Source organism: Melospiza georgiana, chromosome 10, assembly GCF_028018845.1.
Source record: "Melospiza georgiana isolate bMelGeo1 chromosome 10, bMelGeo1.pri, whole genome shotgun sequence".
Taxonomy (NCBI): domain Eukaryota; kingdom Metazoa; phylum Chordata; class Aves; order Passeriformes; family Passerellidae; genus Melospiza; species Melospiza georgiana.
The window spans coordinates 3,653,072-3,667,801 of NC_080439.1; the positions used below are offsets into that span (position 1 = coordinate 3,653,072).

Consider the following 14,730-nt stretch of genomic DNA (forward strand, 5'->3'; position numbering starts at 1 on the left):
CATCCCTCCTCCACAGGTTGCCCCGAAGCAGGGATTCTGATCTGATTTCAAAGGGAACACAAATTAAAATGCTCTTTTTATTTTTCCTTTTTAGACTCTAGAAGGCTCATTTTGTGCAGCGGGAGGCTCATTTAGCTTCTCAGCCATGGATTTTGATCACTCTGGTGAGTGAATATTTCACTATGCACCAGCCAAGCCACTTCTTCCCAACAAGCAGCAGGCAGGCAAAATTCAAACACAGGGGTCCACAAGTGCTTTTGAAGGTGACACTGCACCGACCTCTTCTGTGAAACGACATAAATATCCCTCATTTCCAAGGTAGTGTTTTGAACCTTAAAGGACTTCCTAAACTCCTCTAACAGTCAGTCTATTGAGAGGCTCTGGCTCGGGTCCCACATTTCATGGCCAAGTCCAAGACACCTCCCAGTGCCCCATCCTCTGGTTGCCCTCATGACCCCACAGATCCATCTTTGCTGCAGGGGAAATGCTCCTTTTGTTTTTGCCCCCAACTCAGACAAAACCAAGACAAAAAGGAAATGGATCCCTTCAGTTTTGTAGTCCTTTATTATTTTTTTTTTAAGTTGATCCTCCCATAGTAATGTACTGAAATGCGTAACAGTTACATTGTACAAAGCATTTAAAGAAAGTACCTCAACTTGCCGATTATTTCAAAATGAGATTATAAACAAAAGGAAAAATAAATCTGGTCCCTCACTAAAGGCCAAAAAAACCCCCAAAAAATAACTGAATACCTTCCGTTATTTATTTATTTTTTTAAAACATAAATTTGGAACACTTCATCTTACAAATAGGATTAACATGAACATAACATCACACAAGCTCGCAGACAACCAGCATAAAATATTGGGTACAGTTTTTTTAATCAGAAGAATCATGCTTTCATGAAGAAATTATAACTGTTTATACAATCGAATCAATTTACTGTATTACAAAAAAAAAAAACAGAACAAAACTAAGTCGCATCTATTAGTTATTTAGTTCATTAAAAGGCGAAAAAAAATAAAAGAGGAATGTAAGAAAATTTCAAACACTGTTTTGCACTCCCATATACACAGATCAGTTCACCTCACTCTTTTTGGAAGTACATGGGTGCCTTACGTCGTAACGCAGTGGGGGACTGGAGCAGTGCTGTTTGTTACAGGAACAGTGCTATTGTAATCAACAAACAATCGTTTGCCAACAAATAAATACACGGTACACACAACACAAAGGAGAAATTAAGAGGGTAGGGGGAAAGGAAACAATACAACAAAATAGTGACATGATTGTCGAAAATTAAAAAATCTCCTTACAATGATTCGAACTAGTGGTGCTGTCGATGAACGCGGTGCTTTCACGGAATTATCTGGATGATTTAGCTTCTTGGAGTAGTGAACATTCATAGTTTACAATATACACAAGCCTCTTATGTATTGTTTCTCAGAGTTCTTTCTTTTTCTGCCATTTTTTTTCTCCTCGTTTTTCCTCTTTTTTTAAACAATGCGGTTGAGAAGGTTTGCTTTGAGAATTATGGAGAGAATAAAATATTCCCTGTTACTTCTTTCTACATTTACGATGGATAGTGTGCATTTGATAGAACTATTTTCTTTCCTTGAAGGGCTAAAATGCATAAAGCTTTAATGAAGAGATTTGTACATAAAAGCAACTGTTCCCAATCCTGTGTCAAACTATCTTATACAAAAAGAAAATCAATTCAGTTCCTACTTTAAAGGAGTGCCCATGTGTGTATCAATGCAGTCTTAACCCTCCTGCCCCTGCCCCTCAAAGCCGGGTGAACTGGAAGACACTTTTTCCCGGCCCCGTTTACGTAATCCACTGAAACAATTTTTAAAATTTTATTTTTTTTTAAAGTCGCATTGATCCTCCAGAAGTCAGCAGCTGCCTTTGCTGTGCAAAACAAAATATTGAGAATAAATAGTTTCTTTCTTTTTTTTTTTTTTTCTTTAAAATTATTCCGTTTAAGGTCACCAGACTTTAAATGAGTGACCCTGCAGATTTATAAGGCATTCTGCTCAGCAGTCTTTTAAACAGTCATATGTGAAAGAGCCATGCTACTGGTTTGGACTTGGTCCCATCCTCGGAACGACTCCACACTGTCATACGTGGCTGATGGACTGGATGGCGCTGGATTCCGCGGCGGCTCTCGCCATACTGTGCCACATGTTGGGAGAACTGTGGGGTGCAGAATGGAGGGAGTCCTTCTCGGAGAGAGAGAGCATCATGGCATAGGCCTGGATGGGGACAGAAGAGGGACAAGGAGGTCACATTCCTGAGCTTGGACCCGCGCCACCCGCGCGCGGCCAGGGCGGCAGGCAGGATACAGCCATGGGGCTCAGCTTATTTAAAAAAAGCACCAACTAAATGCTTTAGGTAAAAACCACTGTCAACCCCTTCACTGACACTTTTGACTCACTAATAGTAATAATAATTTCTGCTTTCATCTGGTTTCACAAAGCTCAGAGGAACCTTTAATAGTTGACAAGGTCCCAAAGTCTCCTTTGCCTTCAGATTCTTGGCACTGGAGTCTCTTTTCAAGAGGCTGAGGAATCACATTATCCCTTGTCTCGTCCTGTATTTCACCAAATGTAACAGTCTCCTTTGCTGACCTTGCCTACATGCATATTCTGCAGTTTTTAAAGCAGGAATCTTTCAAAGGGGCTAAAAAACCCCATTTTAATTAGTTAATGTTTAGAAAACGGCAAAAAATAGCACAAGGATGCCATTTCAGTTATTGCTGTTTGTAAAACATGCTGAGGAGCTAAAGGTGGTACCATCCATCAAAAACTAAAAAAATAACAAAAAGCCAAGCCAGCCAGAAGATCAAGTCACATCCCTGTGAGGCCGCAGCTAAAATCTGCAGCATCAGTGTCAGCAGAGTGGGACTAGTTCTTATTGTGGCATTTCTGGGGGCAGCAGGAAGAATAAAAATAGTAAAAAAAAAAGGAAAAAAAAATGGAAATCCTCTGTTCTCAGGGACCAGAGCACCCTGCCATGTCTCTGAGGAGTGGTGGGATGTTGGGTGAGCCTGAGGTTTGTGGACATGAAGCTGTCAGCTCTGTCTGACAAAGCTGGAACAACCCTGCCTGCCACACACTAACAGCTTAATCCTGCGGGTATTTGGTGACAGAAATATTTTAACTGAGTTAAGCTTTTACCTGGGATTTGGATTTCCTGTACAATGGTTGCTTGAGGTCCTCTGGCAGCTGGGAAGCATTGAAAGCTGCCAATTCAGCTTCACTGTATTGATTTTCTTCCATTTTCCTCATTTTGAGGCTATCTGTGAAGTGCCTTATGTGGTCCAAAGCTGAAAGTCCAGTCTTATTATACTCCTCTTCTTTATACCTACAAAAACACCACGGAGGTTTTAAATGTCAATTAAATGATCCTCTCTGCGTGCCCTCATCTTAGATTTACACATCTGAGAAATTTCCCCCTTTTTCATATTCATAAACCACTTTGCCTCATGGAATGGCGATTCTGAAGTAAAAGGAATTCCCTTTTCTGCTCCAAAGAAAGGGCAGTTGAGTGGGGGAGGCAGAGTTTGTCTCTCTCATGGTGTCTCCACAGCCTTTCACAAGGCCATTATGAGGCATCCAGGACGGCTCGCAGAGCAGATAACGTCTCTCCCATGGAACTGTCTCACCCTGCTTCCTGTCTCACCCAGAACCTCACAATAGCTCCCCAAGCACAGTCAGTTTTCCTAACAAGGGCTCCAGACTGCGCGAGGAGGCTGAGAGCAGGGCTGGTGCTGACCCAAACACGGACGCACGTTGCTATTGTGAGTGGGAAGCGGCCGCTCCGCGGCGGTTCCCACGGCAGCCGGTTTGGTGCTGGCACTCCTGCGTGGTTTATTGTTCCCATCCCGCCTATCGGGCACACCAATACTCGGAAGGAACCAACCTGCCAGGGGAAGCTTTGCAGTTCATGTCCAGAGCACTCGTTTCCTCATAATCCTCCTCGGGAGTGCCCTCGTGCATGTCGCTCGTCGCGGGCTCTTTGACTGCCTTCCCTGCCACTTCGCTCTCCTCGTCCTCTTCATCCATCATCACTTCATCCTCCGCCTCCTCGTCGTCCAGCAGATCCGAGTTCTGGCTGGCTACCATGGCTTTTTCATCCTTAAAGTGGCTGCCATTCATTCTGAAAGGAGCAAAACAAATGCAAGCTATAAACACAGATCAGATATGAGAGCTCCTCATGGGCAGACTCATGGAGGCAGATCTGAAAAACATCTCTCCCAGCAGAATAAAGTGATTTCTGCATTTTATATCTTGCTTAGCTTCAGACATTCAGGCAGCATTGGAGAAAATTCCACTCAGAAATCAGTGGGACGTTACAGCACCATCAGCATGGGATTTTCCTGTTATCCTGCTAAAACTACTGTTCTAACAAGAGGCGAGTTCAGATAACCATTCCAAATTTTCCCATGCATTATTTCATCTCAAGTTTCCAATCATATATTTAGTCTGGGCAAAACAGCTCACTGCCTTTGAACAGAAGCTGTACGGGCCAAGAAACTTTGAAAGTTGGATCTGGCATTTTTTAAAAAAATGACATCCAATATCGCATTCAGAGTTTTAAAGTCAAAATTACATGCATAATTAATTTTGCCCACTACCACCCCTCTGGAAGCCATATTGCTTCACTGAATGTATGGATTTCATACATGGGAAGGTAAGGGACTTCAGCTGGAGACCTGAAGAGTGGTCTGCAACGTCACCTCCGTGCTGAACTAGGTTATTGACTCATTTGAAGGGTAAAAAGCAATGAAAAGAAAGGTCATAAGGCAATTTAAGTGCATTTATTCTTATTAAATGAGTAATTACAACAATACACACATGGAAAACCATTTGGTCTACAAACTGTTATTACGCTGCCCTTTGCTCTCAGACAATGACTTCTCTTAACTACTTCCTACGGGATTTTTATCAAGGACATAATACCCATGCTGAAGTAGGGGTTGTTTGGTAATGGTCTCAACCCTGTAGGATTCAGACTGCATTGTGTCCATCACATCAAATGAGAACTAAAGAAATTCAACACGGCCTCAACGAACACCCAACCAGAGGCACAGGGACGTGAACAAGCTGCACCCAGTGGAGCCCCCCCAAAATTCGTGCTACCACCGTATCTGCCCCCACCACGTCATGCAGCACAGAGGCCTTGATTCATCTATTGTTCTCATTGTGCAAAAGGTCCTTAACTCTTCCAGGAATACAGTTACAAAAATGGAAACCTTATTGTCCGCACGCAGTTTGCCTCAGACTCTGCGTGCTTCAAACTGTGCGGGACAATATGGGATAGACCCAACGTTGGAGCAAGATAATATGAGCCCTCACAGCCTTGCTGGTGTGTTTAACATTTGACTTTCTGAGGAGCAAAGCTGGTCTCTGCCACAATAACAGCACCATTTTCCTGAACATATTAGAGTTTCATCTATTTTCCAAGCAAATTCCAGCTGACTGCCATGAGTTTAGTATTGCATTGAAAAAAGCTCTTGGGAACAGTCTGTCTTTAGAAGAGTATCAAAAAAATCTGAGGTTGTGCAGAACAGGGAGAGCTGAAGCAGCCGCCTCTCTCTAAGATCATCAGAGAAATATCTCTTTATCATCTTTTATTTAAATAGGCAGAAATAAGAAATTGTTGAGCTCAGTCTGGGCTGCCAACTTGCTTGTTATGCTCAATTGAGGCCGCTAAAAATGAAAGGGAGATGGACTACAACCAAAGTAACAAAAGCCATGTGATTAAGAAAACAGATTCTCTAATTTTGCTTTCAAATGCAGCAATTTGCCAGGGATAAAATATCCGTCAAGAGCAGTCTGAAGTGCCAAATTTAGAAAGGAAACACTGCACAACCCAGCAACCTTTCCACTTTGCTGACTTCCTGTTGGAGGACATGTTGAGACCAGATGTGTAAGGAAAAAAAATCCCAAGCCCTCATTGCCAATCAAGATGGAATGAAATTTGAATATGCATGTAATCACTTAATCCAATACTATAGTGGAAATTGTGTCGTGTCTACCCTTTTTATCCCTTCACAAGGGCATCAAGAAATTGAGGAGACAGCAAAGTTTGCCACCAACAGCAAGAATTTTTTGATGTTGATAACGCAATGCCAATTCAAAAGGGAAAATAATGCATAATGCAACACCAATCCCAAAGAAATATGTGGGGGCTCCGTCCCACAGCCTTTTCTGCTTAGCTGTACTTTTATTAACTGAAAATATTTAGAAGTGGTCTCTCCTCTGTTAGTTCAGAAGAATTCAAACACCCATATACTCAATAAATCTTAGTAGAAAAAGCTCTTTCACATGCTGGAGCTCTGTGGACTCCCAGCGCCCACCCGCAGCCTCGCGGGCTTTTGGCTACTCAGCATCTTTCTTGGGATTGAGTTACTTACAGGAAAGGACTTCCAGCTACAATCTTTCATTTGATCCAAGAATTTAGCCCGGTCTACTTTATTAATTACACATTTAAATTGCACTTAAATCCTAAGGCTCCATGCATCTAGCCACAGGGTGTAGAATTCACCTGTTCTGCCGTGAATGTAAAGAGAAGGAATTTTTCAGCAGGCTTAAATCAACGGCGGGAGCCTGAAGCTGAGAGCTCCAGATACAAGGAGAAATGTGTTCACAGATGGAATCTCTTGTCCAGCATCTGCCACTTGGAACATCTTCATACCCAGTGGGGAGAGAATCAATACATTTTTTTTCCTGAGACACCAAGGTGGCCACTGAATCAACCAGATTCTGAAATAACTGGCCCCAGACACCATCAAAAGTGAACAATCAAGTCTGCAGACCTGGAAAAGGAGTGGTGGGCACCTTCTGAAGGCACAGATCAGACACAACTCACCTCTCCTCTGAGTTTCGGGGGGATTGATTGTTGTGGTTGCTGTTTCCAATAAAATTCCTAATTTCTGTGAAGTAAGAGTCCTCCTTGTCATCTAGGATTGCCCCTGTGCTTTCCAGTTCTGAGTGAGGTGAAGATGTTGCAGTACCTTAAAGCAAAACATATGATTTTTTTTCTGCTTCTTTACATTTTCTATATTTAACCATTTAAATCAAAATGAAATTGAAACTCTGGTTGATACGGGTGAGAGCCAAAAGCTGGTCAGTGTGAACTATCAGCTTTTGGCCATAAAATCAGTAATTAATGGGCAAAGGTGATTTCCAGCCAAAATGACTTGGTTGCATTCTGGGTACCATTTCCATGATTTATCATCACTTTTGCCATGTCTGTATTTCAACATCTCCCTGCTGCTGCTTGTGATTCCAAGACTGTCCATTGATAACTGTCCTTCTTAGACCAACGGTCCAGCTGAGCAAATGGAACTTATCTATCTATAATTTTTATCTATCAATTATGCAGATTTGTTCAAAATATGGAGCAGCCATTGACATATTCACTGAGAGCCCAGTGTCAGATGCCCTTCTCTGAGCACTGGGGAAGGGACAGGTCTGCATTGACTGCATGCCCCTGGCTGCCTCCACTGAGGCAAAATGCAGACTGGAAGGACTGCAGAGAGGGTTTTCATTAAACCCTGCAGACACCCAAACCAGCCCAATGTCACCCTTCCTGCCACTGCCTGTGCTGCTGCTGCGCAGTGACCAATTCGCTTTGGGGCTTGAGAGGCACCATTAGCTCCACAATAGCCAGCGCTTTCCAGCTCCTGAAGGTGGGAATATTTCAGAAGGTGCCAGGAAAATCTTTCAGAGTGCCCCCTGAGACTCTAAATCTAGGACTCCTAATTGAGAGCCAAGCGATTGGAGAGGTGGGATTAAACCAATTTTCCCAGTCTGTTCTCTAGACGCTATGGGTCGGCTTAATTAAAACCAAAAGAAAAGACATCATCCAGTGGTCTTAAGTTATACAAGGGGAGAGTTTATGCTGGGATTTTCAAAGCACTTTAAATGTCAGCAGAGCTTAGGCACTTACATATTTTGCTACCCCCCCACCCGTTGGAGCAGCGTGTGCCTGTAGAAGGGGCAATCCCTGCACACGGGACAGGGAGCAGGCTGGGGAGGGAAAAGACAGGAGGGAAAAGACAGAACATACCAGACATGTTCCCGTTCTCGTGCTTTTTCAGATGTCTGTCAAGGTTGGTTTGTTGACCAAAACACCTGTCACACAAGTGACACTTGAATGGCTTCTCTTTATTGTGGATGTTACGCACATGTCTCTGCAGGTTAGAGGATATGCTGAAGGATCTGTCACAGTATTTGCATCTGAAAAAAACCCAACAAAACAAGCGGGCAGGAAAGAGTTTGTTAGTAGCTGGAAATGTAAGATTTGTCCTAAGATACATGAAGAGCCTTCTGGGCTCAGGCTCAGCACCCAACCACAGTTCCTTGTTCCCTACTGAGGCTCAATCCTCCCTGACATAAAGACAAATTTTGGCTAACTAGAGAGCCGTGCTCTTGGAATGGAGACACAACTTCTATGGTGGGGTTTTCAGCTTTAATTCATATTAGACTTTATATTTTAAGTACTGCCTCTAGCAATGAGCATAATATTTCTGAGCTAATGGCATCAAATTAGCTATGGTAATTGAGTCTCATGTTTTTAAAACTGTTGCACGCAAAGTTGGGAAGTTTGAAAACAGTAGAGCAATAACTCTATTGTTTCATGTGCTGCCAATACAATACAATTAAACACTTTTGGAAAAAACATGAAACAGATCTCTTCTAATGCTCAAATAAGGTAAAAAGGGCTATTTCTTTTCCTACTCTAAATTATACTGTGTGATTAAATCTTTTCTTGAGGAATTAGCTTGCTTGATTGCTAATCCCAGAGGAAATTCGGTTATCTTGCAAAAACCAGCAATAAACAATCCCAACCTTTAATACTGTGCCAATGTGAGTAGTTTAGTCTATCACTCTGGTACCAGAGGCATCAATTTTCATACTCTGCAGCGATTTGGAGTCCCTAAAGCCTTTACTGTATTGCTCTTTAAGCCATTACTAAGTCATACTATAACTATTCCAAATTCTCTGGCTGGCAACCAGCCAAGAGTCTTCACCACTTTAGTTTTTCAATCTTTTACTTCTCCCGTGCCTCTCTTACACTTGTCAAGGATGTAAAATTTTTTTTAGTGCTGAAATCACCCATTATGCTACTAATTGCTTGTGGCTTTTATGCAGTGGACGGGTATAACATGCATCAAGACCTCCCTTCAATAAAATTAGATGTGAATCTCATTTCCCAAAGAGACTAGATGCAAAAAACATTGTTTCCTCACAAACAATGAGCTTACTCTGCTCTTTACAGCTCATAAAAAGCAGAAATCTGTACATTTGTTTTACTGGAACATGAACTGGCCTCTTTCCAGTTTAAATTAGCCTTTCATTTTCAATAAGGTGAAGCTTTATACACATTTCTGCATGTGACCGTCCTGGATTCAGTATCACACACATGTTCTTATCAACAGGAGAGTACACCCACATGGGTTTTGGTTAAGCAGACCTCAGAAAGGATCCAGATTAGGCAGGAAACAAATAAATACAGCAATGCCTTTGCAACCAGGACCTTTCCGAAATCAGATGACTGACAAATCACCCAAATTTAGGCTGCAAATAACACCACAGAACTCCAGTAAAAAACGTTTTTGTAAGGGCAAATAGGTCCATGAGCCCTACTGAATATCACTTCAATCACACTGGTTCAGCAGTGCCAGCCACCCTGCCAGCAAGGGCAGGACTTGGAGGCTGTGTTGGGAAGCTGCCCCAGCCAAAAGGACTTTATCAAGACCAAAACTCTCCCCTCTTCTGCAGCTCCAACACCAAGGATCAGCACAAAACTCTGACACCAAAATGCAATGGTGGGCCCAAAGCTAAGGAGGAAGGGCTGGAACTGGTCCAGCAAGGATGTTGGATTCCCTGGCTTTATTCAGAGAAAATGCCTGCATTGGAAGGGACCCCAAAGCTTGGCCACGGCACAGACAGGGGTGAGGGTGTGGTACCTGTAGGGCTGCTCTCCAGTGTGCGTCCGCAGGTGACGCGTCAGGTTTGCAGATCTCGGGAAAATCTTGCCACAATATCTGTGATAAGAAAATGTTTGATAAGACAACACATCCTTCCGTGGCTTCATCCCAGTTTGAGCTGCACTGGATGCACAGCCCGAATGGAATCATCACAGCATGGTCCCATTGCTTTGGTGCAACAACATCTCAATAAAAGCACTCTGCAAATGTAAGGGATCCACACACACACAAGAGTGGGGCTGGAACTGCTGGCACCAACCAGATTTGCTTGTGCAGAAGCAAGAGTTACATGAAAAACCTGTTTTAAAGATCACCCCGAGGTTCTAAGCCCACTGGGTGATTATCAGCCTCATTCAGATTTGGAATCAAGAGAATCTGTTATTAAAGCCTTGGATTTCTGCCTCTGTGTAAGCAAATTTCAAACCTTTCAACCAATTCTACGTGTCAGCAAACGTGACACCGCTCTGTGCATTGAATAGGATCAGAGCAGACAAGACTCAAAGACCTAATCCATCAAGGTATGTTTCTATAACAACATGTCTTGAAAGAAGGTGACATGTTTTCAAAAAGATCAGATAAACCGATATGCCAGTGTCAAACGCCTGCACATTCTGGAGATGATATAGAGACCTAAGCAGTGCAATTTAAAAACCATTCTCCAAACTCGATAATACGTCACAGGAAAAATAATGGCAAAAAAAAAAATTATCATGAGCTCTCCCCTTCATTCAAGTTGCATGTTAATATTCAGTTTATAATTGGCCCATTCTGTTGAGGACATTTTTGCATGGGGACAGAGCACACACAGCACTCTCTTAAGTGAATGAGGGTGGTGGCAGCTCCATGCAATGACTTTGAAGATTGCATCCCTTCACTTTTAACATCCCATTTATTTTTTCACAACGTGATGCATAAACCTTCAAAATACCCACACAGCTAATTCCACTCTCCTGGACAAAGCTCCCATTCATTTTGGGTGCACATTCAATGACTATCTTCATTGTGGGATTTTTTTTTTTAAGTCTGTACACACAAGTCCTAATAAGTCATGTATTTTATCACCGATCCCTTTGGATATTAAAACCAGAAGCCAGAGAGAAAACACGTCTGTAGTTTACGATCAAAAAAATCAATTATGAAAGCATGCTTTTATATATAAAAGTGATGAGAAAATTTGGAAAAAAAAGAATTGTTTATTTAACGGTTTCCACCTCATTTATCAAACCACTGTGATACAGGGTGATGCCTTAGGATTTAGCTTTTATATTTTTCAAATCTTGTACTGCTTTCGTGTATAACTCTAAAACTCCATATACAGTGTTAGTTACTGTCTTCTACTGACAAAACAGCTCCTCTCTGGGCCCGAAACTCAAGAAGACATGTAAACAACAGTGAATTGGGAGGGGCAAAGTTGGAGTAAATTACTTCATGACCTGAAACTGTAATTGGAGGATTAACCTCTGATATGTAAATGGGCCAAACTTATAATTGTCTGAAAAACTCGTGACTGTTGTCCATCTTGGGTGCAGCCTCTGGGAGTCTTCTGACAGCCCAAGGTGTACTTATTGAAGGCCTTTAACAAATACCTGCTTTTATTCTCTTAATCTTATCCAGCCTCTCTTCTAGGCAGCCACTCCAATGCATCAAGGGAGAGCTCTTTGTTTCGTAACACCAATAATTTAATAAATAGAATCATGGATTCACAGAATCACTGGGTTGGAAGAGATCTTCAAGACTGAGTCCAACCCATGCCCAACACCTCAACTAAACCATGGCACCCAGTGCCACACCCAGTCTATTTTAAATACATCCAGGGATGGTGATTCCACCACCTCCCTGGACAGACCATTCCAGTACTTTATCACTCTTTCAGTAAAACGCTTTTTCCTAATATTCAACCTAAATTTCCATTGGCACAGCTTGAGGCTGTGTCCTCTCCTTGTGTGTGAAGAGTCTTCCTTGTTATCTTGGATTGCCCCTGTGCTTTCCAGTTCTTGGAGAAAAAGAACAAACCCACCTGGCTACAGCCACCTTTCAGGAGTTATAGAGAGTGATGAGGGCACCCCTGAGTCTCCTTTTCTCCAGGCTGAGCACCCCCAGCTCCCTCAGGGGTTCCTCACAGGGTTTGTGTTCCAAACCCCTCACCATCCTCACTGCCCCCTCTGGATGCCCTCAAGCATCTCAAAGTCCTCCCCAAACTGAGGGGCCAGAACTGGACACAGCACTCAGGGTGTGCCCTCACCAGTGCCCAGTACCGGGACAGAACAACCTCCCTGCTCCTGCTGGCCACGTCATTCCTGATCCAGGCCAGGAACCCCAGAGGGAAACGCTCTCCACGCCGGGCACGGCGAGTCCAGAGAGCCTCCCTGCTGGATTTCAGAGCAGGGGGTTGCAGGGGTACCTGCAGGTGTAGCGCTCCTTGCCCTTGCGCAGCAGCGTCTCGGGCAGCGCGCTGGGCGGCGCGCGGAAGTTGAACATGGACGGCACCGACTGGATCAGCTCGCTGGCCTCGGGCTTCAGGGCGCTGAAGCTCTCCAGCTTCTCGGCCATGTTCTCTATGGCTGACACCTGCAGCAGGAGAGAGCACAGAGCCCGCCACCGTAAGTAATCTCCTTGGATTTCTACCCCCAGCTGGCAACCCAAATGCAAAGAACATCAACTGACAAGTGAAAGAAGAAAAAAAAGAAAAAAAAAATTCAGTGTAGATTTGCAGTCTTGAAAATTATGGGTCATGAGAGTAACAATCAGCCAGTGTACATGTCTTATTTTTAAGCCCCAGCTCCTACAAAATTCCAGGTTTTGCAGTCATGCTCTGTGGTTGTGTGCCTACCAGTCCATGCATCCCATTTCAGAAGTCATAGAATTTATTTTAACATATTTATTACCAAATGAACAGAAATAACAACTGAACTTCCAATTTCATTTTCTTAAGGACTTTCAGAGGACACATATTGCAGAGGAAACCTTATGAACACTCTAGCTCAACGAAGGGTGCAACAATCCAGATCCAAAGAGGCTCCATCAATGTCCCAGCCACATCCAACCACCCAGTCCAGTGTTGTAGCCCATCATAGCCAAAGACAATTAAACAAACACAGAAGAAATGAAGCTTTGGTGGGTTTGGTGCTCTGTATTCACATTCCCTGTTAGATGCCTATGCTATTTTTCCACCTCTTAATATTCTTGCTCTACCTCTAGTTGCTTGTAACCCCCATGTGCTTTGGGATGGCTCCACTCTTGATTAGCTGTCTGTAATTTGCAGGCAGTGGGGATTAAATAATTTCTGGAGAACAGTTTCCTTTTAGTTGTCTGGAACTGACCATGAAAAGCTCCTCCAAAACCTCAAATATTGCCACTCGAAGAGTTCAAGAATGCTGCTGAGCCTACTGACAGGTGAGAATAACCATCCACCTCTCCATAACACCACAAACAAATGAAAAAAAAGAAAGCCAAGCTCTCACCTACAGAGCACAAAACCCACAGCATGAGCCCTGTGCAAGATCTTGCTTTTAACAAAGAAGGAAATTATATGAAAGACAAGATGTTGAACCCTTCTCAGCTGGAACACCTCCACAGACTGCTCTTCAAAATCCATAAAAGGCTCCTCTGATTGTTGGAAAACTGAAATTTTAATTGGAAGGACTGGGAATTTTTGCAGGTTTATTTAATTTTATTTTCATTGGCAGAATTACACGGTTGTCTCCTGGCATGACTATTTCCATGATGGCTAGCTCTGCCTTTGGGCTGGGTTGTTTTTTTCCCTTTAGCCTGTAGCCTGCCCTCTCATTTCATGCTCAGATTCCTAATGCTGAGTACAAATTGCAACGTACAGGGTACCACTGCCAATTTGCCAAATGTCTTTCATCAAACACAGTGGAAAAAAATAAAAAATCTCAGAGGGAAGTCAAGATACATTTACTTGTCAGGCAACAAATGTGAAAGCATTGCGAGGCAGTAAGGGCTGTAAGCTCTGGGGTTTGATTCATAATCACTCAGCTGCTAAAACATTCTCCACAGATGCAAGTGGACAGCACATTTGTCAATATGAAGGATTTTGACATGTACTGATCACAGGCATGAGATATGTAATGATGATGCTGCTGGGAGAGGAGGTAATTCTATCTCGGCACCGAGATGTCATTATCAACCCATACACCTCAACATTACCATATATTTCTTTTTATACGACTTCATATTCTCCTTTAGTTGGAATTGATTCTTCAAGCTTTTAAAATAATCCTTCCACTGCCTTTAATTCCTTCTAATTGCTCCCCACAAAAATTCACTCATCTATTTTACAACTGCTGAAAATAAATGGTTTGAATGAAAAATGCCCTTTGGCCTTCGGGCTGATTAGCAATGACAAGACAGTGCATGGGTTATGATATCGCATATTTATGGTGAAGAATAATAAGGGTACTGAGAAGTATAATAAATGTTTTATTTATGTATATTTAATATTCAAGTCCATTTCATTATCTAGTGGGTTTAAATCATTTTTGGATCACAATTTCTCATGCACATAGTGCCCGCCAGTAATATATTAAAGCAACTATTCTCCCCTTTACATTTAAAATGGCTTAGTCATGCTGATTTTTGTTTTAGTTCTTATTTCCAGGATTTTGCAGAGTAGAAACTGAGACAGACTCTTGTTTCATGCACAGCAACACAGACCAGCTCTACCTCCAACGCTGCCTCCAGGATTACATCAGTCCCAAAATAGGTATGAA

The 14,730-nt window shown here is 42.7% G+C and overlaps 1 protein-coding gene across 5 annotated transcripts in view; it reads right to left on the bottom strand.

Annotated features, from left to right (window-relative positions):
• Window positions 1-621: 621 nt before the first annotated feature.
• MECOM (MDS1 and EVI1 complex locus) overlaps window positions 622-14,730 on the bottom strand; it is a 47,617-nt gene continuing 33,508 nt past the window's right edge. For all 5 annotated transcript variants that reach the window (XM_058031045.1, XM_058031046.1, XM_058031044.1 and 2 more), the window contains 7 exons: window positions 12,402-12,568; window positions 9,980-10,057; window positions 8,077-8,246; window positions 6,874-7,018; window positions 3,922-4,158; window positions 3,177-3,363; window positions 622-2,252 (listed from right to left, as the gene is read on the bottom strand). In XM_058031045.1, the coding sequence (XP_057887028.1) occupies window positions 2,118-2,252; window positions 3,177-3,363; window positions 3,922-4,158; window positions 6,874-7,018; window positions 8,077-8,246; window positions 9,980-10,057; window positions 12,402-12,568 (1,119 nt within the window). In that variant the 3' untranslated portion in view covers window positions 622-2,117. The remainder of the gene's footprint in view (window positions 2,253-3,176; window positions 3,364-3,921; window positions 4,159-6,873; window positions 7,019-8,076; window positions 8,247-9,979; window positions 10,058-12,401; window positions 12,569-14,730) is intronic.